Here is a 24257-nt window from a genome sequence, read left to right as displayed (position 1 = left end):
TACTATTCTGTTGACTAGACTAAGAATAAGTTTGGTGTCGGTGCTCATTCTAAGCTTGTTGTATGTACAGAGGTATATATAGTTATATAAAAAAGCTTATTTCAAGCGTATTATAAAAAAAAGGGTGAATTTCTTTAATTAGAAAGAAAGAAGAAAAAATGACGGAAAAAGATCACATATGAAGACGCGAAAGACCATTTTCAAATTCAACCAGTGAAGAAATTTCTGTCATTAAAGCCTGGAGAGAACAGACGTCATTTATTGTAATACAAACCTGGTACAAAAAAGTTACCATCAGTCTGTCCGTTTTTCCTCTCTACCTACACGTATATGTAAAAGCGCCCGTAGTTGCTTATTAAACTAGGCCATAGTATTATTTTTTATTTTAAATTGTCTTTTTTTGTTTTATTTTTGCTTTACTATATTTTTTTTTCCTTTACTTTTCTTTTTGTGTGCTACATACAAAATGCCCGGCGGTCTCTCGACAAATTCAGCTCAACTCATGGCCCGTGCCACAAGTGTTTGTACTTCTCACGCTTGTCAAACTGCAGCCACTTCCATTTTGAATGATTTGAATGTCAATATTGATCCCTGCAGCGATTTTTACCAATATACTTGTAAATTTAAATCTTGTTTGTAAAATAAACCCCTCCTTAATATCTATGTGTATGTACTTTTTAGGTGGTGGATGGGCCAATAACCATACTATTCCGGCCTCTGAATCAGGCAAGTGAAACTGTGTAGCAAAAAGCGCACGTCGAATCTTTCCAGGGCTTATTTTATCATTTTTAGGTGTTGGTACCTTTACTGATTTGAACAATGCTAATTTGGATAGTCTTCAAAAATTACTCGAGGGTAATTATGATGATCTTCTGGTTGGTGTGAACCTTGATCCAAGCTTTCTCAGTGACACACAAAAGGAAAAAGACCGTGTCAATTTCAATAAACTAAAGATGTATTATAACGCATGTATGGATGAAACTGCAATTAATCACCTCGGTCCTACGCCCATCTTTCCTTCCATCGCCCGTATGTTCACCACCCTGGGTTATTCTCCAGAGTCATTTTCTGATCAGCGCTTCAGTCCTCAGCATGTCCGTGTGCTGACGAACGCGTTGATCGAGTTAAATATGCAAGGTGTTGAACACTTGGTCTCCATTGGAGTGGGCGTAGATGACCGCCATCCGGATCAATATACAATCTTTATCAACCAACCAGGTCTTACCTTGCCCTCTCGGGAATATTATAGTCAGCCGGGCATTATGGAAAAATACCGTCAAGGACTTGTTTCTGTGGTCTCTTCTATTTTGGGTGACACGAACGGAGATGAGAATGCAAACCTGCGTTTGCAAAAGATGACGGAGAACAAGCTCAACGCACTTGGTTCGGTAGACATTGAAGCCATGGTGGATCGATTTGTTGAATTTGAGACACAGCTTGCGAGTATTACTCTTCCCATGTAAGTTTCTTTATAACCATCCAACGAGTACAATCGCTCATCTTTCGTATGGACTCGTTTAGTGATCAACTTCAGGATCCTCTAGCCATTTACAACCCCATGTCCACCACCGAGTTTCATCAAAAGTACCCAGTTGCAGATTGGTTCCGCATCCTACGTCATTTTGCGCCGAATGATGTCAGCTTACCAGAGAATATCATTGTCACTGCGCCCAAGTTCATGCAGCAATTGACCGATTGGCTACTTCAGAGTGAGACTCGTCCTGATGGAGCATCCACACAGGCCATTCGCGAATATTTCACGATCAAGATCATTTTATCCAACATTGGTAATGTTGATCGAGTCACTCGGGATCTCTATCGGTCCACGATCGGTATGCTGACCAGTGGAGCTACAGAGGCCAAGCCCCGTGGACGTGAGTGTGTGGCAAACACAAGCGCTGCCTTTGGACAATTGCTCGGTCGATACTTTGTGATGAGATCATTTGGTGGTGAACCACAGCGAAAGCAGGTCGCTACGTTTATTGATAATATTTTGTCGGCTTGGACTGAAAGGTTGGAACAGAATACATGGTTGGATGTAGAGACCCGTACCCGTGCTATTGAAAAGGTAACAAGAAACGCTTTTCGAAAGGAGTATGCGTATCCTGATGCAAACAAAAAAAAATGCTAGGTGAAGAAGATTGGACATCAGGAAGCCTACAGTATCATTAGTCCAGATGATCGCTCTCCTGATTCTCTTTCTGAATTTTATTCTGATATGCAAGTGAACGGCAATGATTACTTTGGTAATCAAATTGCTGTCTACCAAGCTTACTTCAAAAAAGAATGGAGTAATGTAGGAAAGAAAGTGAATAAGGATGAATGGTACATGAATCCGCATGAAGTGAATGCTTACTACTCTCCTAATTTCAACAAGGTAAGAAGTACAAAAATAATCGATTTTTGTTTTGCTCATCTTTTCTTTTTACTCAAAAAAAAAAAAAAAAAAAAAAAAAAAAAAAAAAAAAAAAAAAAAAAAGATTGTCATTCCCGCTGGTATTCTTCAATCACCATTTTATAATACGGAATTACCCAGTTACCTTAACTATGGTGGAATTGGTGCAGTGATTGGCCATGAGATAACTGTAATAGAAACGATTGTATCCATCCCATTTCCCTGAGCTAACCAGACACATCTAGCACGCCTTTGATAACTCTGGCCGACTTTACGATGGTGAAGGCCTTCTGAACTCTTGGTGGACAGAAGCGACCTCGGCTGCATTTGAAGGCAAATCCCAATGCTTCATTCGTCAATACAACGGCTTCTCCATCGAAGGTCCCGATAAGGCCAAATACCCCGTGAATGGCAAGATGACACTCGGTGAGAACCTGGCTGACAATGGGGGTCTTCGAGCCGCCTATGTGGCCATGCAGAAAACACTGGATGGCCAAGCAACCTTGCCTGGCCTTGAAAAGTTTTCACCTCAACAGCTGTTTTTCATCAACTTTGGTCGAGTCTGGTGTTCCAATATGCGTCCCGAGATGTCTGTTCAACGTGTTCGTACCGATGTTCATTCTCCTGCAAGTGTCAGGGTCAACGGTGCTGTTCAAAATAATGTTGAGTTTGCCCAAGCGTTTCAGTGTCCAGACACAAAGCCCATGAATCCTGCTGAAAAATGCCAGATTTGGTAAAAAAAAATTGAGAAAATGACAAGTGAATAAAACTGTTTTTATCACAATAAAGCGTAAATACAAATAACGTTGTTTTTGTTGTTGTTAAATGGAGATAGCAAGATATGTTTTATGTATTTCAGTTTTTCTCTCTTTTTTTAAAATATAATTTAAAACGTTCTACGCTGTTTAATTTTCAGGAACAGATAAATTGCAAAGTAAAGAAAAATCTATCAAGTATCGATTATTCAACTTTCTCTATACCTGCATTATGAACAGAAACAACTGTTTCTTAATAATTCTTCAAGCTATGTTAAAAGCTTTCATGAGTACTGGTCTATAGCTTTTTATGAGCTACCACAAAGAAAGCCCTAAAAAAGTTCGAAATGAAACATGAGAACGTAAAGACTATTTGATTTCAAAACATTGATGAAAGATAAACACTCATATTGCTTTTAAACATTAACTGTACACACTAACTTTGCAGTGGCACTGTAGCCTTCTGATCATACTGAGAAGGAGAGAAAGCACTATCCAAAGCCAGTAAGATGCAAGAAGAAATTAGGATAGCTATAAATAACACTGCTTCCTCTTTGTCATCATTTGATACATCTCATCATTTTCAATTAGTATTAACGATATCCTTTTACAGGATGAAAAAAGAGTGGCCAACAAAAGTTTAGCGAATAAGATTTATGACGTGAATGTCTTTTATCAAAAATTTATAGTTACAGCAAAAGACATCTAGGACTTCTTTTCACCCAAACTACGTATTAGATTAGTAAATTCCTTTAGAAATGTATAAAGAGATAAAATCAAGAATAGTGTTTATAGAAAAAGCAATTCAGAAAGATCATGTGTACTTCATTACTGTTTATACTTTTTACCGTTCTTCCTGCCTATTCCAACTCGTCGTAAACTACCAATGCCCTTATGCTAGTTTGCATAGCTTACAATAGTGGCCACAATCTTCGAAATTTAAAGAAGGTGGCACACGATGACTTGTAGAAACAATACAAAAAGAAGGCAGAAAGATATAGAACATGTATGTTCATTACAGGAAACCTTTTTTCATCATAATAGATTTATGAACAAGCCTTCTTGACTTTATTGTTGTATACGACATGACTTACCTTGCATTTGAAGAGAATAAAGAAAGAAAGAAAAAAGAGTGTATGAGAAAAAAATGTACTGTTTATAAAGAAATAGGGAGTGAATACATTTCCTGTGTACATGTTTAACCAATCACACAGCATCGTGTTTTGAATATGAGCCTATCAAACTCTTTGTTTGCATACATCAACCATTCATATTCTGTGAAAAAGCAGTGTAGCATAAACAAACCGCATCTATTTTTTTAGCAATCCTACGAGAGTATCCATGCGACATGTAAAACCCAAATAAAGTACATCTGTGCTAAAGGTCTTTGCAAAGAAAGTTGACTAGAATGATAAAAGCGCGTTTTGCGTTGGTTTATTCTTGTCTTCAATTCAAGTTTTTCACAAATAGCTTGAATCATTTATTTGATCCTCCACCTTGTCTACTTTTAGCAAACCACGGAGTGACATGTTTCTGGTCTCTTTTTCATGATCTATCTACAAGATGCATTAGCTATGATTGTATGAAATAAAAAGATACCAACAAAAGCTCAAGTAAAATCTAGGGCTGCAACTGTAACAAGATGAGACGATACAAGTGAATAGAATAATAGATTATTGCATGTTCTGTAGATGACATGTATAGAAAGATGACTAACAATAGCATTCATCTAAAGAAGCAACTTGTACCTGGAAATTGAACAGAAGAGGGTGATGTGCCATTAAGCGGCATCTGAATAAAATAACAACAGCCTAGTGGCTTTGAATTGATGGTTAGATTCAAATATGTGAGGAATCCTTTTCTTATACTTTATTCTAATGCTTCATTTGCTTGGCGTGAATTTACCTGACAGAAAGCTGGTCAGGTAAAAAAAAAAAAAAGAAAAAGAAATTAAACAACAACAAAAAGAAGCAGCCTTCTCATAGTCCACTCTAGTACTGCACTTTAATAATTTTATGGTGTTGGTGAACCAACTGCGATGAAGCCATGTAAAAACCTGTCTATTCCACCAACAATAAAAGTAGCCGAATTAAGCAAAGTACAAGTGAATGAGTTGACAAATATTTTGCCAATATGACTATCGAAACAGACTTGAAGCGACAAGTACGAGAACATGTGATGCATCACCGTAATATCAACAATTACATTGGGAAAAAGACATGCCATGAGCTTACCTGTTCGAAGACAAAAAACGAGAAATAATGCAAAGAATTCTAAAAGATGAAATGAAAGATGGGGTCAACGTAGAGGTTACTCAGTTTGGACCCAAGTACAACCATCGCCATTAAATAACTTTTTGAGTCAATTCATGTCAAATAATAGCAAAAATAGATTTTATGTTTAGTTCTATAATAATGTGAAAAAGCGAGAAAGAAAAGGTGGGGGGGTATCTTGATGATTATTATTATGATTAATGTTCACCAGTACAAGTAATAAAGCCGACAAGACCTTTCCAAAGACCATGCCTTTCTTTTCTTGTTTGATTGAAAGGGTCTTGGATGTATGCAGGTGTTGTTGGCATATCAGCGATTGCTTTATTATTCACAGCAGGAGTCTTTGATTTTTTCACTTGCTGCTTTGATTGATGATGGCCAGATCGCCTTGCACGAGCATCTTTTAATTGCTTGAATCGATTCTGAAAGAGAGAGAGAGAGAGTTTAGATTTACTATATAGTCATCTTGTCTGTTCTTTACCTCCCATCCTTTGCCATCATTCAGTAACATCCAGTCATAGATACCATCATCTTTTTCGCCCAGCCTTTCTAATACTTTATCAAATAGTTCTCTTAAAAAGTCATAATCCGGAGTTTCCTCAAACCCTAACTTTCTGACATATTGAAGGTAGATGCTAAATTCCTCTGGATGATAACATTAGCATATAAAAAAAACTCCTTAAATGAGTATTCGCTACCTGGAAATGCACCGCATAATTCCTTGACTGAAGTCGACTGCTTCTTTTCACCAATCTTTTCATATTTTTGTTTATTTGTGGCCGCTTTCAAGCCTTGCCAAGGTAAAGAACCACGCAAGAAATACATGAATACATGACCTAAAGCTTCTAAATCATCACGTCTTGATTGTTCTATTCACAGGAGTTAAAGCAAAGGAGAAAAGAAAAGTTAGGGGAGATTGTGTACCTCTTCCTAAATGAGTATTGATACTCATATAGCGAGCGGTTCCTGACAAACTCCTGCGTTCTCTATATGGAATATGCTTCTTTGTCTTTGGGTCACGATACAACTTTGCCATACCATAATCGACTAAAAAGACAGTGTTGGCATATTTTGTGCCTGGACGACCGATCAAGAAATTATCAGGCTTGATGTCTCGATAGATTAAATTTCTTTCATGGACACTTTGTACACGAGCAATCTAAAAGGACAATGAATAGGAGTCAATGAAGACATGGACGTGTACCATTTGTTTTGCCACCATAGCCACTGTTCTAATGGTCAACTTTCGAGAACACATGTCAAATAAATCTTCTAAACTGGGTCCTAATAAGTCAATGACAAGCACATTGTGTAATCCTTCGTGCCCAAAATAATAAGCACTTGGAACACCCGCTAATGAGCACAGTTAGACAAGATCGTTTGATAAGCCTTTTGACTTTACATGTTCCAGCCAATATCTTGTAAGTTCGATATTCATCTCTCAATTGAGGTACTTCAGACTTTCGAGGTTCAAATTTGATAGCAACCGATTGATTATTTAAAAGATTCAAGCCTTCGTAAATAATACCAAAGCTTCCTTCACCCAATTTCTTTCCTACTTGATAATGTACACCTACAATGGTACTTGCAGAAGACGTATTGCTGTGGTGACTTGATTTATCATAATTTGTTGTTAACTTTTCCATGGATAAAAGCAAAAAAGAAATAAAGGGCATTTTCCTCCCCTTTCACACAAATATAAATCAAAGTTTTGATTGATTTGATTGGTTGAATTGAAATACAATTGAAAATGTTACACAAGAGTAGTAATGAATAATCATAATAATAAAAAATGCTTGCTTTCTTGTGAAACAAGTACGATTCACGTTGATATCCTTGCCTCCATCTTCCCAAAAAAGAAGTAAAGAAACAAACTTGTTTCCTTCTTCCCCGTGTATTTGAAGCATGACCTTCATCGCTCAAGAAGAGGGCTGTAAACAATAAAAACTATATTTGGCGTAAAATGTTGTCATTCATTGTGATTTTGATTGACAACATGGAACAAGAGAATGTTCTGCTGTAATAAAACGTATGACGTATATGAAATCGATTTTGAGACTCCATTCGTTTGGGTGCTTGCTTGGAGGAGGTTATCCCATTAGAAGGCAATGACCTTGCCTTGATCAAAATCGGATTTTATTTTCTTCTGAATTATTCTTTGTCTCCCTTAAAAAGCAATCCGATCTTTAGCTTGTTTCCAAGAGAAGTGCTTGGGATATCACATGCTCTACAGCAGGAGGTCTACCCTCCCTTTCGAAGCGCATCTGGTTTGACATAGGCTTACCTTAAAGAGTAAGCTGAAGGATAGGTGACCAAAGCTATTTTTTCTGGTTTGGTTTCTAAAGAAAGTGTACAAAAGGGAGTGACAAAGATGGAGGCCAACTTACATGGCAAGTTGCGATGTAGAAAAGTGAATGATATTGAAACAAATGAAAGAAAAGGGGAAAGAAGGACAATGGTTGGTTTTAGCTTACAAGCTCACTGCTGGATTGATTTGTTTTTATCAGCCACTGAATTTGGCTGCTATCCTTTGATTGTTTCAGGTGAACAAAGAGAGCATGGCTGTACTTTTTACTTTAACGGAAATCAACTCTTCTTGTTTTTAATCATGAATTAAAAAACAGTTTAATATTCTATTCAATCATGAAGATCATTTGTTATAAGAAGAAAACCCTCAACATTCCTTGTTCTCCTTGTCTTTTGCTCGGTATTAAAATAATGAATAGGGTTAGAAAAGGCTTTTATGAACTTTTATTACCTTCTTCTCTTTCCCCTCTTTTCTATAAAAAAGAGATGAGTGATAAAGTATAGAATTGATTTCTTGGGTTTATTTGACTCTATTTCTCCAATGCTTTTTATTTGTTCTATTCATTTAGGATTAAAAACATGCAAGGACTGAATAAGCCATTTTGTGATACACGCCTACATTTCTTTAATGTCAGAAAAACTATCCTAAGCACATCTCTCTCTCTCTCTTTCTTTCCTTTCTCCTTGTTTTTGTACCGCTTCTGTGTCTTTCCATCAAATGACATATGCCGCTACTGCAAAAAAAGAAAATAATACTGGTTTTTCTTCCCCTTGGCACCTAAAAAAGAGGAAACCGACAATTGAGGAGATCATTTTGTATGCTTGTACTGTGGTCATTGTAACCTCTTCCCTCCCCTTTTTTTTTTCCTTGCTGAATGGTCAGAGTAAGTAATGAAAAGGGCTTTGGCTTCAAAAAGAGAGAGTTGGTGACAAAATTGGATATGGACAGCTTTGAGGTCATTTTATAGAATAAGCAGGAAAAAAGGGTATGTTTTCGCCATTGGATTTTTGTTTATAATTTAATAAAGCACAAACGTTGACGCGTTGAGTGCTTTTGTATAAAGTAGATTGTAAAGTTTATCTCTCTTTTTTCTTTTCTGCAGCAGTCAATGATGGAAATAAAAAGCGATACGCTCCCATCATCCATAAGCTCAATTCCTTTCATCTTTTTTGTAAATAGTACATCATTCTATAGTCAATCACACAATTGACTGGACTAGGAAGACAGGCACCTATTTCAAAAGATACACGCATCATTTCTAAAGTATGTTATGCATTTGAAATCGTCCATGGATTTCTATTGGTTGAAAAATTGTAACTGAATACAAAGTAAAATTCAACAAGGAGATGATAGCAAAAAGGGGAGAACGTAGAACTGAATATCTTATTATTGTTCAAGTAAAAGGGAGTGGGTTCTTTTGAGACTTTTTACAAGTGAAATCCTCTCCTTTCTCTTTTAAAAGTTTTCAAAGAGAGGGAGGAAAGAGAATCGGATATCATCTTCTGACAAGATCAATGAGCGATGCCTCCCCTTTTGCTCTTCATGACCATTGCTCTCATGAAAACGCTCTTTGTTTACATCATTATTGTCTATTACGCAATGTACGCCAAGTCTAGAATGAAGAAAGAAATGATGTTACACCGCACAATTTGTTTTATTGATTAACTTTTTATAAAGAGGGCGGGAGTGGGAACAAATCATATTAATTCCATAAAGCAATAATGGGTTTTAAATCAAAAAGGTTACAACTCGTTTAAAGATGATGTTACAAATACGCGATTGTTTGTTTAGTTGAGCAAGATTTGAAAAGAAGGCTTTATAAAAAAAAAGAGGTATTTGTTAGCATAAATCATCATGCTCTTTAATCCCCTTTTTCGCTAGATCATCGTATCTCTTGCTAATAAAATAGAGACTTTAGATTTTACACTTTCAGGATACCTGTTTTTTACTTTTTTTCAGTTGGCGCCAGATGTTTTTTTTTTTTTTTTTTTTTTTTTTTTCTCCTTCAATTTTTTAAGCGTTTCTTTTTTTTTTCGCTTTGTTATTATGACACTTAAAAAACAGATTATTTCTCTTTTCATTACAAAGAATAAACCAAGGAGCAAAGTTAAGGAGGAAGCAAAAGAACAAGAAGAAAAGGAACACAAAGAAGAACCGGATCCAGAGGAGGAGAAAGAAGAAGAAAGTTGGATAGGCATTAGAGAACAAGAACTTGAATTTGAAGAATCACGAAATATGCTTCATATGGATTTATTTCATACATCATTGGAGGATACAACCTATTTCCCTCAATTTGAACATCTCTTGATGCCTCGAGCCGCATCACCCAAGAGGCCCAAGAGTGTGACACAATCCATACGACGTCGACTCTCTGTGAGCAGCAATCGACTCTGTCCAAAATCACTGAAACGAGCGATTTCGTCTCCCAATCTTTCACTTAAAAAGGATCCTACACCTTTTGTACTCTAATCAATGTACATAATAAAATATACTCTTTGTCACACATTCAATGATCTAGAAAAAAAAAAAAAAAAGAAAAAAAAAAACTTTTTATTAACAACTGAGTAAAGATTAAAATAATTATTTACAAAAGAAAAGAGAGAACAAAACTAAGTAAACCAGTTACAAATCTTTTTTAATATTTTATTCTGGTATTCTTCTTGTTGACGTCTATGTCGAAATTTATCCTTTAGCGAAAAGCGAAGTGAAGATGAGCTTGTTCTTCTTGATAATACTTCATCTTCTGCAAGCTCCATTTCAAATGGTGAGTCGTCCCATCTTTTATAATTTGTGATTAAATCCTTTTGTTTCATTTTTACAGAAATTAGAAAAGAAAGGAAAGAAAGAAATCAAGCTGTTCTCCTTTGTATTTTAAATCATCACCTTTTACTCCTTCCTCTCCCCCCCCTTCGGATGAAGGTTCGGATCATTCGGGGGTTTAAATGGACATGTGTGCCTTAAAATGTTTCCCTGAGGGGACATTGGTTTATTAAAGTTATTTACGGTCCTCCTAATCATCATTTTCAGTAACAAAAAGAGAAAGAGAGAGAGAAGATACTTACGACCATGATGATATGATACCCAAACTTTGTTTTTACCTACAAAACAAGATGTGAATTCTTACTTGTTACAACATAATCATCAACTTACGGGTGGATCAGTCAAAATGGGTTTATCTAATGTTGATCATGTAAGTTATAAAATACCATGAAATCTTTTTTCATCTTACCGCATGTGCTTGGTTGTAAAGCAAAGGCTAAAGAATGCATTTATAAATAGTAACCAAAGAATAAGATTATCCACAAATACCTGCATCTTGAAAAACGCCAACCATCGATCCTCGATTCATCCAACCCAAGGCACCTAAAATATTTTAAATTTTTTTCTACTTTACAGAAAAATCAGAATTCTATTTACCTCCAGCTTTGGCCTTATCTTCACTGTATAATTCGGCTACTTTGTCAAATCGCATATTTTCTTCCTTGATTTTAGCTAAAGCTTCCATAGCCTAAATATTTCGTTTTTTTTGGGTTGGTGGTTATGCATATAATAAGGATCCTTTCATATCTTTACTCTGCTATGCTTCTCACATAAGATATGTCTAACCTAGAGAACCAAGAAAGAAAGGGGAAGATGAGTTCAGACATAACACACTTGCTTTTTTTAATTACTTTGACACTCTGTGCGGATTTCAATTTACCATCATTTTTAGATTCTTTTTCTATTGAAAAGAAAAGTCCATATTTTGACATTCTAAATAACGCGCTTTATTTACCGGAAGAACCTTTTCCTTTATTTCCAGCAGCTTGTTTTCCTTTGGCCATAATTACAAAAGAAATGCAAAGAACGAGTTGCTTTGTTACAAAAGTGTGTCTGTGGCTGAGTTTTTGAGTCGTGACAGATTTTCATCTTTTACGAAAATGGAATCATCCATTTCCTTTTTTTTTTTTCTCTCTCTCTATTTCTGGTCTTGTTGTAATGAGGTATTTTACTGGTGATGAAAGTGGTTTAATAAAGTGTAAAGTACAAGATCATGTCTTTAATCAAAATAACAAAGACTTATAGTTTATGTTAGGGATATCATTTCCACCTAAATTAAAAGAAAGACGACAGAAACGAGCTAAAAAGGAAGAAGAAAAAAAAGAGGCAGGACTGCAACCTTTGACAGGAGTTTTTGGAAAGGTAGATAAAACACAGTCTGTTCAAAAGTTATCTTGGGTTACACTCGATGATAAAAAACTGGTAAGCCTTCTTTCAACCGATATGCATATCCATTGTTTTTACTCAACTAGGCTAGTTACTTGTTGCACGTAAAAATGGTAAAATCCAATTCATGTCACCCGAGGACGGCTCGATTATCAAAGAAATACAAAACAAGCATGTTGGCACAGATGAAAAGCAGGGCTATTTTGTTGGTTTATTTATTCACAACAAGTAAAAAAAAAAAAAAAAAAAAAAAAAGAAAGGAAAAAAAAAATGACATTTTAATTTACAACTTATTCTCTCTAGTCGTCTATGTGCTTGTACTTCAACAGGCGACCTTTCCTATACACCTTTAGACGCGAAAGAAACAATCACATTAACCAACCTTGGATCCAACTTGGAAATCATGCGTGGCCATCCTTCACAGACACACATCTTTGCTATCGGTGGAAAAGACAAGGACTTGAGCATTTATGACCTTGATCAACTTGTTGAAGAGAAAGAGCACGTCGAGAGCGGCACCACAGGACCACAAAAGAACACATCCCCTCACAAAAAGAATGCAACAAAAAACAGTGCGTTGATTTTCCAAGCAAAGAATGTGAAGAATGACTTTTTGGATCTTCAACAGCCTGTTTGGATTCAAGACCTTCAGTTCATGAACAAGGAAGCAACCAAAATAGCTGTTTCCACCCATTATCATCAAGTACGAAAAGAGTTGATATGTTGTGAGACAAAGTGACTAAGATAGCTTTCTGTAGTTTCGTTTGTATGACACAAAGGTAGCAAGACGACCCACTATGAATATCGAGATTGGAAAACACCCGATCAAGGTCTTGTCGGTGGGTAAAGATTTCAACCATGTCTTGTTTGCGGATACAATGGGCACCGTGGGTACCATTGATATTCAAACGGGCAAAAGATCTGCTCAATACAAAGGTAAACTGACCTAGCCAAAGGTAGCATGACGCTAACACGGTAGCCAACAGGATTCACAGGTGCTTGTACTGCCTTGGCAGTAACGCCACAGGCCACATTTGATGAGAAAATAGACAGAGAACAGTTTGTGATAAGTACCTCTTTGGATCGATTCTTAAGGGTGCATGAGACCAGTACAGTCTACCGTCAATTGGTGGATAAAAGTTACTTGAAACAACGACTGACCTGCGTTTTGGTGGATGAGGACTTTGAATATCCTCTTCCATCCAAACCTGCTGATGAAGAAAATGAAGATGATCTTTGGGAATCTATGGAAGTTGTAAAGGAACGTAAAAGAAAGCATCAGGATTAAATAAAAGCATAGACTGTGTATACTATTTTAACTTTTTTGTGAAAAGTCGATGCACGGATGAAGAGGTCCGTATTTTATGAAAAAAAAGTTGCCTGTAGACAAGCTAAAAACACGTGTGCTGCTGTGCAGTAGACTCAAGAATGAAGCTCATTTTAAAGCTGAGAGTAAAACGAGTGGATATGGCAACTGATCTTTTTTTGGTGAGTATCGAATCATTTATTTCCATGGCAACAAACACGCATGTCCATTGACTTGCAGGTCACCATGAATGTAGAGAAATGAAACAATAAGCCATTGTGCTACAAATAAGAGACTTCTTCTTCAAGTAAAATGATTTGTTTATCACAACAGACGATCATCTGTCACCTGTAAACAAGCGCATAATGTGATTTATTTTAAATTAAGTTTCATCCTAAAAAACTAGGCGAGCGCTCATTGAATACAGACCGAGAGTCCTATTGTTGTCATCTACACATGGTCTGAATCTATACAAGCTGTCGTACACACGGTTTAAATTTCCATAAAAAGTCTTGTCTGTTCTCTCCTTTTTAAAACTCCATAACAAAAAGATGGGTTCATAAAAAAAAAAAAAACGATACATTTAATTAGAAACGCACACGCCTTTTTTTTTTATTTTTAATTTTTTTTAATTTTTCCTATTCAACATGAAGCCTATCATTCGATTACCAACTCGTGAAAACAGTATGCAACCCATTGAATTGTACTTTGAAGATGAAGAGAATCAAATATCAGACATTGAAATATATCAAGTATTACAAGACTTTATACCTATTCAGTAAGTGTATCTCATCCAATTTCATATTCTAATTTACAGAGGACAGAGTGAGGAGAGAAAGGTTGGGTGGTTACATTAGTTTCAAAGACATGAAATCAGGTAAACAAATAAACAAAAAAGCAAACTTTTGTTTACTTTCTTCAAATAGCTGAAAAGGCATATTCCTTTTATAATGGCTACGTATTTCCAAACAATGCCATCTTCAAATTGTGTTTCAAAGATACTCAGCAGCCAGAAGGCTCTATTTTACAAGTAAGAAATTTACCTGATGATATCGATCATCATCAACTGTATGATGTATGCAGACCTTTTGGAGTGCTTGCGATGTGTAAAGTCATCAAACAAGGAATGGGACTTGTACAATATGTCACAAGGCAAGATTCAGATGCGTGTCAGTATAGTTTGGTAACGTAAATAAAAACAAAATGAATACAATGGTTTAATGGTTGGATAGAATAATAAAGTCATAGAAGGTTGTTTAATGTAAGTAAAAGAGAGAGAAAGAAAAATAAACAAATGTGCTGGTCATGTATACAAAAAAAAAAATATTTAATGTCTTACACATTTCTTTTTTTCCTTTTTTTCTCTTTCTTTTTGTTCATAGTCAAGTAACAATACTTATGGCAAATAACATGACTAATCCTATGCAACTTATGGTAAAATCTATTGCTTATGATTTCTATTATGTTCTAATATGTAAACACACACTCACACTTGCAGAGTCAAGAAGAGAGTCATGGTTATGTGGATTATATGAACCTTTATGTTAAAAATCTCGATTTATCCATACAAAACCAAGACCTCTTTCAACTCTTTCGTCCATACGGTCGGATTGTCTCTGCGCGTGTGATGAGTCATCCCGTGACAGGTTTATCGAAAGGATATGGATTTGTTTCCTTTAGTAAACCAGAAGAGGCAGCAGCGGCCTTGGAGGCCATGAATGGATTCATGGTACGTTCGAAATCGATGACGGTTGCCTACCATGAACCCAAAAGAAAAAATCCCATAAAATCTTCTTCTTCCACCACCACGTCCTCTGCTCCTTCTAATTTTACTCCCATCGATTACCCTCCTCCTTATTTTGAACCGCATGAATGTAACTATCACAAAAAAGGAGAGTACAACAAGAATAACCCTGTTTTCAATCTAGTTAAACCTTGTATGATGGAAATGGAGGAACCGATGCATTTGAAAGACATGGCATCCATTCCTTTACAGCGAAAGGTAATACTCTTGTTTTCATCCCCCCCCTACAAACAATAACCCTTTCCTTAAAAGGCATCTGCCATCGATTATCATCCTCTTTCTCCAGCACCCTGCCAATTCACACGGCCTTCACTAGCCTCCCTCGCCTCTGGAGCATCCATACAACCTCCACCTGTGGAACATAAAGGACTGAAGCGTAAGGGATCCATGGAATCCATCATGACCGAGACCAGTGCACAGATGCAGAGGATGAAGATGACAGAGGCAGTGAAGCGAGTGGGCGCCTTTGAATCACAATTGGACAATGTCGTGGATATGCTGCTGACACTGAAGAGAAAGGAAAGGTCTCTTTGTTTATTTAATCAAGAGTTTTTAAAGGACAAAATTCAGGCTGCGGTGGAAGCATTAGAAGTATTCGATGAAGAAGAAGATGAGGAAGAAAACGATGAGGACTTTGTGAGGTAAGCAAAGCGGGACATGACTATCAGCAGGTTTTATTTATCTTTCTTTGCAGCAGAAAACGTTCTATGGATTCCAGGGTGCCCTCTCCACCCCAGACCTATTCATTACCTCCACCCAAGCCCGTGGTAGCCATCAACGAAGCACCGACGGAAATCAGCAATCTCTTGATCTCACTCGAAGGAAAACCACTTCACGAACAAAAGCAGCTGTTGGGGGATCAACTGTTCCCCTTGGTGAAGGTAAATGAATCCGTTTGTTTTACGACACTAACCCAATGATCAGGCCACAGGTGTTCGACATGCACCCAAGGTGACGATTCGATTGCTGGATACCGTTCAACTGGAAGAATTAGCAAGAATCATGTTTCATAAAGACATGCTAAAATCACAAATTGACAAACTATAGAATAAAATTTTATTGAGTGATGCCTTGCTCTACAAGCATCTGATATTCTCTTGCGCGTTCCAATCCATTAAAATAATGAATAGGCAGATGATCACGCATAAAAAAGGGATAGAGGGATTCGATGAAACTGATGGGGTCCAAGCCAAGTCGATCCACTCCATATTTGGTCCAGGCAGAGTAATATGTGTCTGACGTCTTTGCATACTTGCTTTTCTTGGCCGTCGAGTGTTTCAGCTCTTGCTTGGCCGCCGTCTGAGACCATGCTTTCTTCCAGAGACCGGACGAGAGGATCACGTTCAGGTTGGTTTCATAGTGGGAAGGGTAGGCCTTGAGCGGCTTTGGGTTGAGGATCGGGTGGGTGATCTGGACAGCATGGCCCACATGGGAATAGTTGAAGAAATCCGTTCGAGGCGCATAGTGGCCGATTGTGGGGCTGTTGTAGCCCGGGGGCAGGTGACAGATCAAATCGGATTGATTGATGACGCGCCAGAGGGTCGAGGTCCGGTGGAGGGGCAGGTTTGAATAAGAGGCGAACTCGGAGGCAAAGTCACTGTCGCCCACAGCCGGCGTGCCAAACATGTAGCAGTCGCGCAAGGTGCAGTAGGGCTCGATGTCTCCCGGACACTTCAGCCACCGAGCAAAGAGGAGGGAGCCCATGGCCGCGCCCAAGGAGTGGCCCGTGACCCAGAGTTGGATCGGTTGCTGAAAGCGCGCTTGCATCTCTTGGGCGCGCTGGACGACGGCGGTCTGGATGGCATAGTAGGGGTCGCCACTGTGCTCATCGTCCATGTGGGTCGGGAACAGGCTGTCATAGAATCCTTCATGGGCGGATCCAAAGAGGTAGGTACGTGCGTCGGTGCGTTGTAACGTGGCGTCCACAAGGAACTCGCTGTAATTCGTGGGCGTCGTGCCCTTGAGGGCCACGATCATCATCGGGTGATCCTCTGACCAGTACAGACCACAGAAGGGCCCCCCGAGCGATTTCAGCTCGGTCATGCCGGCAAATTGAAGACCGTATTGCTGGGCAATGTGGCGTATGGACGCTTCGGATTCTGAAACCAATCGGTGCATGCGTTGTTCCATGTCTTTGGTGAGGTTCTTTTGGTGATCCAGATTGGATTGATGGGCCTCCCTGACCTTTTCATCATCGCGTTCATAGACAAGTGCGGATAGGACAAGCATGGTTTGAGCGATGCTGATATCAAACACGCGATTCCTGTGGTCTGTGCTGAAGGGGGAGGGTTTACCAAGAGAAGGCAGCGTGGTTCTGATCAACTCACCTGTTTGTTTTGATAACAAAAGCTCAGGCGCACCTACAGATGCATGTGAGTCTCCTTTATTTTTCCCTTGCTGCTATTTAAGTTACCCCAACTGATCATGCCAAAGCCTACATAGATGGAATCAGTGTACAACCTACAAAAAAGGACATTTATTTATTTACCAAAACCATAATCTCTACTAATCAGTTTCATAAGATGATTACCACCCATTCCATCCATAAACAACTTGAGTCCCAATTCAAAAAAGAACAGGAATCCACTGATGATAGGATACGACAACAAGAAGGCCAGGGAACTGATAGGTGCAGTAAAGATGGCAAGCCAGTTGAAATAAAAACATAAAAACAAATTCTTGTAAACACCCAGAGCATATCGCCAATAGCCACTAGGTCGATAGCGTTTACCCGATTGAAAACGATGAATGAAATAAACAATCCACTCGGTCAAATTGGAAGGCGTCGCTGTACGAATAAAAGCATCTTCAGGTGCTTTTGGTACCTCTTTCAGATATTGCTGACTTGGAATATCTCGCATTTGTTCAATAAAAAAAAATAAAAAAAAAAAATTGGAAAGAAAAAAAAAAAAAAGTTCTGCTTTATATACTCTATCGTCATTAGAAAATACAAGGTATCACATATAGGTTTGCGCAAAGCTTTTACTACGCATTAAACCCCTAATTTTGCGCCTTTATTCCTTGTTAAATTTACATCTCGTTCTAGATTTTACGTCTATTGAATTTATCAATCCCGTTCACCTCTATTTTCATGTTTTACGCCACCATCTTTTTTCTCTTCAAGCCAAAATAGAGAATCTCAAGATGAAATCATGCAATGTTTTCAGAATCTTTTGTAGCAAGAATAAACCTATTGCATAAGATCTTGGGCTACCATGTCCTTTTCATTTCAATCTCAGTTTATCTTGTCCTCTATTATTTTTTATAATCGAACAAATGAAATACAATCCATAAATATAATGGATAAAATAAAAGGAGATGTAATACCATGCAATCGATTTATACCTGCTACAAAGATTCTGAAAACATTGCATGATTTCATCTTGAGATTCTCTATCTTGACTTGAAGAGAAAAAAGATGCTTGCGTAAAATATCATCAACGGAGTGAAAGCTAAATAGGGTATAGCTGTGGCTGTTTGTAGGAGCTCAGTGATTTTTTTTTTATTTTAGTTGTTCAACAGTGATATTTTTATTTTTTTTTCTCGTGTATCAGGCTCAGCTAATAAAAGAAAATCAAATATTGAGTCTTAAATGAACGAATTTTGGAGCTATAAATATTTCACGAGTCTAGGACATCGGATAGAGACATTTCCACAGTAGCTTTTATGAAACGCATTAAAATGAATGACACGGTGCTTTCTTTTATTACCACCAAGTGACGTATCGAATGTGCTACCAATCCATGACAGAAAGTTACCAAGAATGAAATACTTTTCGATGCTTTTCGCTCATAGAAAGGACGTGCTTTTATACAATTCAAAGCAATCGGCTTGTGTTTCTCCTTTTTCCCATCTACGAAACACATGCATCATCTCAATGAACAATGAAAAATTGGCACATTCTGAAAAGGCAACATAAGAAGAGGGGTTGTAAAAGATCAAGAGACCGATCATTGCAGTATGCAAAAAGTGGCTTCAAACAAGTCTAATTCATCATATATCATCCGTGCTTATAATAATGATAAAGTGTGTGTATGTGTTTTTTTAAAAAAGTGTTTTGTTCAGCTTGTTAATGACTGATCCATTCATCAAATGAATATCTTGTTGAACAAGAGGGTGGAGGGTTTGTATCAGAAGAGCGAAAAGAGCCCAAGTCGGTTTGCATTCTCAGATAATTTAAATGAAATTTCCCCTGTTCTTCAGAAGATGGATCTGATAAACAAAGGCTTTCAATAGTGCCGTTTTCTTATCCTAATCGCTTGTACTTTGAATCAAGAAGGAACATAATTCATCTGATGAATGATTACAAGTCATCAAATTTACTGACAGTATGTGTTCAGTAGCACTTTACATCCTACACCCATATTCCATAAGTTTTTTCTTTTCCAAACATAATTCCCAATTGAACTAGTGTCTGTAGCTGAACGGAAACTATTTCTACATGCTTTGTTTTTTCCCTGTTGATAATTCCAAACTGGGTATATCTTTTTTAAAAAAAATAGAAATATGCTAAATACAGCTTAACACTGCCAGGATAATATACAAAACCATTGGCAGTGGCTAAAAGAATCTAAAGAGAAAAGAGGGCTCGAATAAGAAGGAAAGAGTGAGGTGCTTGGAAGGAATGTGAGGGGGGTATCTCAAATAAGCTAGGGCTCTTGTAAGGTGGGTAAAAGAGAGGATGCTCATTTTACCAAAGGATTGGACGATAGAGGATTTGAGATGTCAAAGTTGATGAAAGATATGCTGTGAAAACACAGTTATTTTGTTGATGAAAAAGAAGAGGTTAGCAAATTGAGGTTCATTGGAGGTTAAAGGTGAATTTGTTTCTAGTGTTTTTGAAATAAGAGTATATTCCACTTGCGATCTTTAACTTATGATTGATTTAAAAAGAAGCGCATAACGTATGATATAGACAAAAGCAACAGCAGTACTATCATGTATGTATTTACTCCTATACATGAGTTATACTGACGCCTTTATGTAAGTTTTTTTTTTTGGCTGTAAATAATTTCATGAAGTGAGCTTAGTAAATTATATGCTAGACTGTTACTGACGTAAAGGATAAGAAAAATGCACCTTGGGTCGTGACAGATCATTAGTTGCTTCATCTCTTTTTCCTTTTAATGATGATGCTCGCAGTGAAAAAGGTGCTTTAGGGAAGCACTGTGAGGATCAAGGCGTTGTACTGTTTTCAAGTCAGCTTTCCAATTCAATTGACTTGAGCTCAGCTTTTATCACCTTGTATAAATCGAGCTTTCCAAATGAAAAATACATTTAGATATTCAATAGTCTTTCATTCTATTGGCAACGTGATAATAATACATTCCTTTCATGGTTCATTTCGTAAGCTCAACTCTTTGGAAATTACAATCTATAATCCCATTTTCTTAATTGGGCGAGTCACTTTTAAACATTCATTTTTCATCTTGGCTTTCAGTGTTTGAAAAATACCCGAAAAACCAAAATTGACACTGTACTCTGACAGATAGATGATTGTACTGGTTGATGGGTATGTTGTAATTCAACATCAACATTGTCCATCATACAAAATAAAAAATTCAATTTCTTTCAACAAGAACAAACTTGTCAAATTGAACAGTTTATTGTAGAAAAGATCGCACACAAGTTCATAAGATTGTTAGTATTCAACCAATTGATATATAGTAGGACAAATTAGCCTTTCAGTATTGTCAAAAAAACAATGGATATAAAGTGCTTATGATTTAATGATAAGGCAATACGAATTTGTCATGTGTAAGGAACTTTAAAGGGTTGTTGTCACACCAAAAGAAGATGTGACGTTTTGTTTATTTGATTTTTTTTTTTTTTTTTTCCTCTCTTTCTCTCTCTCTCTCTCTTCTCTCTTTTTATATACCGAGTCTATGGACACAATACTTCCGTTACAATTTCAACTATTGTTTAATTGGCAAAGGGAGGATGAGATCAATATAGAGAATCGCATGTATCCGGTTTTCAAGGTCGATCTGAATCATATTTCCATCTATCGCCTCATTCATCATGACTTTGAACAACATTATCTGTCGGCCGGTCAACTCTTTCAAGCCTGCGGATTGACGATCACCGAGGGCTTTTTTCTGTTTGACTTGAAACATTCGGACTTTGAAGTCGATTTTATGAATATCCATTTTCCATTTTGCGACGTCTGGGTCAGTATGGATCAAGGCAGACGGATGGTCCGTGCCTTAGGATGTGAGGAAGAACTACGTCTGTTGGTGAGCACCATGCTGGACGACTGCTACTCGACCGACAATATGAATCGAAATGAAATGATGCACAACTGGACCGTGCCTTCCATACCCCACCTGCAATACTCAACCAGAGCTCTTTTAGAAACCACCTTTGATCGTGTCGAGTTGGTATCACAAAAAATTCGGACGCAGATCTCTCGACGCGTCAAACAGCAAGGGATCGTCATGAAGGACAGGGCACAGAACGGATTGGTGCGGTGGCAGGTCTGGACTTATGAATTGTTCCTGATGGATGAGCCTGTTACAGACCGGTCTGGTGCTGTCTGGGATACACTGCAAGGCCTGCTCTTTGATCTACAGACGCTGAGTCGAGAAGGAAGGCTAGAGAAAAAAGAAAGGGTGTTGTCGGATAACATGATGATTGGCAATATGCCTTTAAAAAAAGAATACTTGAGTCAAAGTGCCCAATTACAGCAAATCTATATTGCTGTCATGATAGAAAAGGCAATGAATGAGCTAAACAGGATAAAGTGGAAAGCAAAGATTGCTGAAGATCAAGTAATAAAGAATCAAGATACTCTATCGCCGCCACCACCACCGCTACCAGAACAACCTTCTCCTCCTAGACCCATCACAATCCATAGTAGTAGCAGCAGCAGCAACAGTGCAGACAATCATAGACACGTTGGTGTAGATAATCATATCCTCTTTCACGATCGACTGGACCTGTTTGAACAAGAGTTATATCGAATGAAAAGGAAAGCCAAAAAGAAATTTGAGGAAATAGACTTGACTCAACAGCAAATGATTCAACAATTGAACGAATTTAACTTTTGGAAAATAAAATTTGAAAAAAATAGAAAATCTGAAAGAATTTGGATGCTCATGTTTATGTTGACTACCATCTCGGCTATTCTTGTCTTTTTGAAATAAAAAATATTCAAGAATAGTTCTTTTGATCTTTTGCTTATCATCCAGCTTTTCATTTCGGTATTTCTTTTTCAATAGACATGTCTTTTATTCAACAATAGAAAAAAAAAAAGTTGACAGCTGTCGGTTGCCTTACTTGAATTTTAATAGTGCTCACTTGTTCTTTTTCACAACAAAAAACTTTATTATGAGTTGACAACTAGCCACCAAATTCTAAAAGCTATAAAAAGTTCATCTCGATTCCTAAAATCAGTAAAGTTATTGTTCCTATAGCAGAGATACTTTAATTACTTTAATACATGCTATGCATAATCTATTCTTGAATTGTATACTATTGAAAATGAACCAATGTGATACTTTTGGATTCACGCACTCCATGACCTTCAAAGATCTAGCCTTGTTCTTAATATGAAGCCTGCTATTTCTTTTTCTATAAATATCATAAACATACATTAGCTAAATTATGATGCTCACCAGAGTTAGATCTCATCTTCACTCCTGCATGTCCAAAGTTGAAGTCATGCACTCTATCCATTTTGCTTAGATTCAACATCTTTACAAGACCTTATAACCGCTCAGATTTTAAATTCATGGACTAAATGTGCCGATTTTACTTGACCACGCTTCCTAATACAAAAGTAGATTATACGATGAAATTCTCACACATGTCTTTTTCCTATCTTCTATTGATACATCTGCGGTGGTTTTTTACGCTTGGAATTCCTTAATGATTGTTTATATTGCTTTTTAAAATGTACGCATGACTGATTCAAATTTAGATCTTGTATGCGATTGCTTTGAAACGATGCTCTTGCAAACTTGGGATTGTTATCATCCACAGGTTGTACTCTTTGAATATCTCTTTCTAAAGTATGTCATGACTGTAACATGTTGGCATACGCTATAAAAGTTACTTCAATGATTGAACAATAAAAAATGTTTCTTTTTCTATTGTCTTTGTGCTTTTATGTTGTTCATGAAAGAAGAAAAAGTTGCAAACCATGACAAATTGTTTTTATCAGATGCTTTCTTCTCAGCATAAAGATGCTATAAATAAGTCTACCTACTCTAAATGTGGTTATCACTTTCACTCTTATCAATTTTTGTTCAGGGGTTAATAGAAATCATTTGATCCACAATTTTTTGTGGAGCAAAAAGGTAAAGGGGATACTATGGATAAACGATTCGATATCACTTTTTAAACAAATTGTTCTTGGAAATCGGCCTGTGAAAAAGAAGCTAAACAAGTTTATAGAATCCCAATAGAATTACATGCTCATAAAATGCTTCTGTCAAAGATACCATATTGTAGTGTACAATCAATTCATATTTCATTTAAAGATCCTTTCAAAAAAAAAAAACTGGGAGCTTTCAAATAACCCAATAGAACAGATGTTACAACTTTTTTGCAGCAATTGATAATTCATAAAGACTACAGTCCATAGTAGATATGCAGTACTGAAGATCAGCCAGGTACTTTAAAAAGGCTTTCTTACCGTTCAAACCTAAGATGGACTCCAAGGAAGAAGAGGCACCTTTGGTTATCTCGAGGATATCCCAAATAAACTTTTCTTGGAGTTGTCGTGCCAGAGTCTATCAAAGAAAAAGAGAAAATCAACATCTACATTTCCTATCCATTCTTTTGCATTTACTCTACACAGCATTTACATGTTCATTGGTTGACATCAAGCCTTCCAATCCTAAAGCGATATTGGGATTCTGTTCCCTTGGAGACACCGAGGGTATAAACTAGAGAAACATGTCAGAACGGGTTGATATTAGGAGCTACGATAAAGGAAAAAGTGGACTTGCCTGTGGTTGTATACTTGTAAGACGCAGATGGGCTGCCTTTAGGACGCTGCCATTCATCCATCGGTATAAAATATAGCATTAGCACTTGGCGTCCACCTTTGAAAAAATCCACCATGTCATTTGGTTTAACCACCCATATGGCTTCCTTTGTTGCAACCGGCCATTCCTTTTCACAAAGAGCATAGATAAAAATCTCATGTGAACAAATTCAAATGTGTTGCCTTTGTGCGAAAGACCTTTGGTTACACTGCCATAG

General features: G+C 37.2%; 8 protein-coding genes across 8 annotated transcripts; 5 read left to right on the top strand and 3 right to left on the bottom strand.

Moving 5' to 3' along the window:
- Positions 1-466: 466 nt before the first annotated feature.
- Positions 467-3132, top strand: RO3G_16651 (uncharacterized protein; the record flags this gene model as incomplete). The annotated part of the gene is made up of 6 exons (XM_067671235.1): positions 467-617; positions 793-1459; positions 1522-2068; positions 2132-2377; positions 2481-2585; positions 2641-3132. The coding sequence occupies 6 exons, from the start codon at positions 467-469 to the stop codon at positions 3130-3132; spliced, it is 2208 nt and encodes a 735-aa protein (XP_067527336.1).
- A 2488-nt stretch (positions 3133-5620) lies between these two features.
- Positions 5621-7069, bottom strand: RO3G_16650 (uncharacterized protein; the record flags this gene model as incomplete). Its single annotated transcript, XM_067671234.1, has 6 exons — positions 5621-5845; positions 5905-6068; positions 6122-6292; positions 6348-6582; positions 6628-6776; positions 6826-7069. The coding sequence occupies 6 exons, from the start codon at positions 7067-7069 to the stop codon at positions 5621-5623; spliced, it is 1188 nt and encodes a 395-aa protein (XP_067527335.1).
- Positions 7070-9777: 2708 nt separating this feature from the next.
- On the top strand, positions 9778-10200 carry RO3G_16649 (uncharacterized protein; the record flags this gene model as incomplete). Its single annotated transcript, XM_067671233.1, has 1 exon — positions 9778-10200. One exon carries the CDS (start codon positions 9778-9780, stop codon positions 10198-10200), a length of 423 nt encoding a protein of 140 aa, XP_067527334.1.
- A 526-nt stretch (positions 10201-10726) lies between these two features.
- Positions 10727-11555, bottom strand: RO3G_16648 (uncharacterized protein; the record flags this gene model as incomplete). Its single annotated transcript, XM_067671232.1, has 7 exons — positions 10727-10741; positions 10794-10829; positions 10882-10907; positions 10961-10987; positions 11149-11239; positions 11403-11452; positions 11507-11555. 7 exons carry the CDS (start codon positions 11553-11555, stop codon positions 10727-10729), a joined length of 294 nt encoding a protein of 97 aa, XP_067527333.1.
- Positions 11556-12064: 509 nt separating this feature from the next.
- Positions 12065-13225, top strand: RO3G_16647 (uncharacterized protein; the record flags this gene model as incomplete). Its single annotated transcript, XM_067671231.1, has 4 exons — positions 12065-12165; positions 12241-12640; positions 12696-12873; positions 12933-13225. The coding sequence occupies 4 exons, from the start codon at positions 12065-12067 to the stop codon at positions 13223-13225; spliced, it is 972 nt and encodes a 323-aa protein (XP_067527332.1).
- Positions 13226-13890: 665 nt separating this feature from the next.
- On the top strand, positions 13891-15692 carry RO3G_16646 (uncharacterized protein; the record flags this gene model as incomplete). Its single annotated transcript, XM_067671230.1, has 6 exons — positions 13891-14021; positions 14101-14120; positions 14170-14431; positions 14626-14677; positions 14742-15245; positions 15300-15692. 6 exons carry the CDS (start codon positions 13891-13893, stop codon positions 15690-15692), a joined length of 1362 nt encoding a protein of 453 aa, XP_067527331.1.
- A 411-nt stretch (positions 15693-16103) lies between these two features.
- On the bottom strand, positions 16104-17908 carry RO3G_16645 (uncharacterized protein; the record flags this gene model as incomplete). The annotated part of the gene is made up of 2 exons (XM_067671229.1): positions 16104-17407; positions 17536-17908. 2 exons carry the CDS (start codon positions 17906-17908, stop codon positions 16104-16106), a joined length of 1677 nt encoding a protein of 558 aa, XP_067527330.1.
- A 3780-nt stretch (positions 17909-21688) lies between these two features.
- Positions 21689-22192, top strand: RO3G_16644 (uncharacterized protein; the record flags this gene model as incomplete). The annotated part of the gene is made up of 1 exon (XM_067671228.1): positions 21689-22192. One exon carries the CDS (start codon positions 21689-21691, stop codon positions 22190-22192), a length of 504 nt encoding a protein of 167 aa, XP_067527329.1.
- Positions 22193-24257: the final 2065 nt, after the last annotated feature.

Source organism: Rhizopus delemar, genomic scaffold, assembly GCF_000149305.1.
Source record: "Rhizopus delemar RA 99-880 supercont3.21 genomic scaffold, whole genome shotgun sequence".
In the NCBI taxonomy this organism is placed as follows: domain Eukaryota; kingdom Fungi; phylum Mucoromycota; class Mucoromycetes; order Mucorales; family Rhizopodaceae; genus Rhizopus; species Rhizopus delemar.
This window is presented reverse-complemented; position numbering and strand designations above follow the sequence as displayed.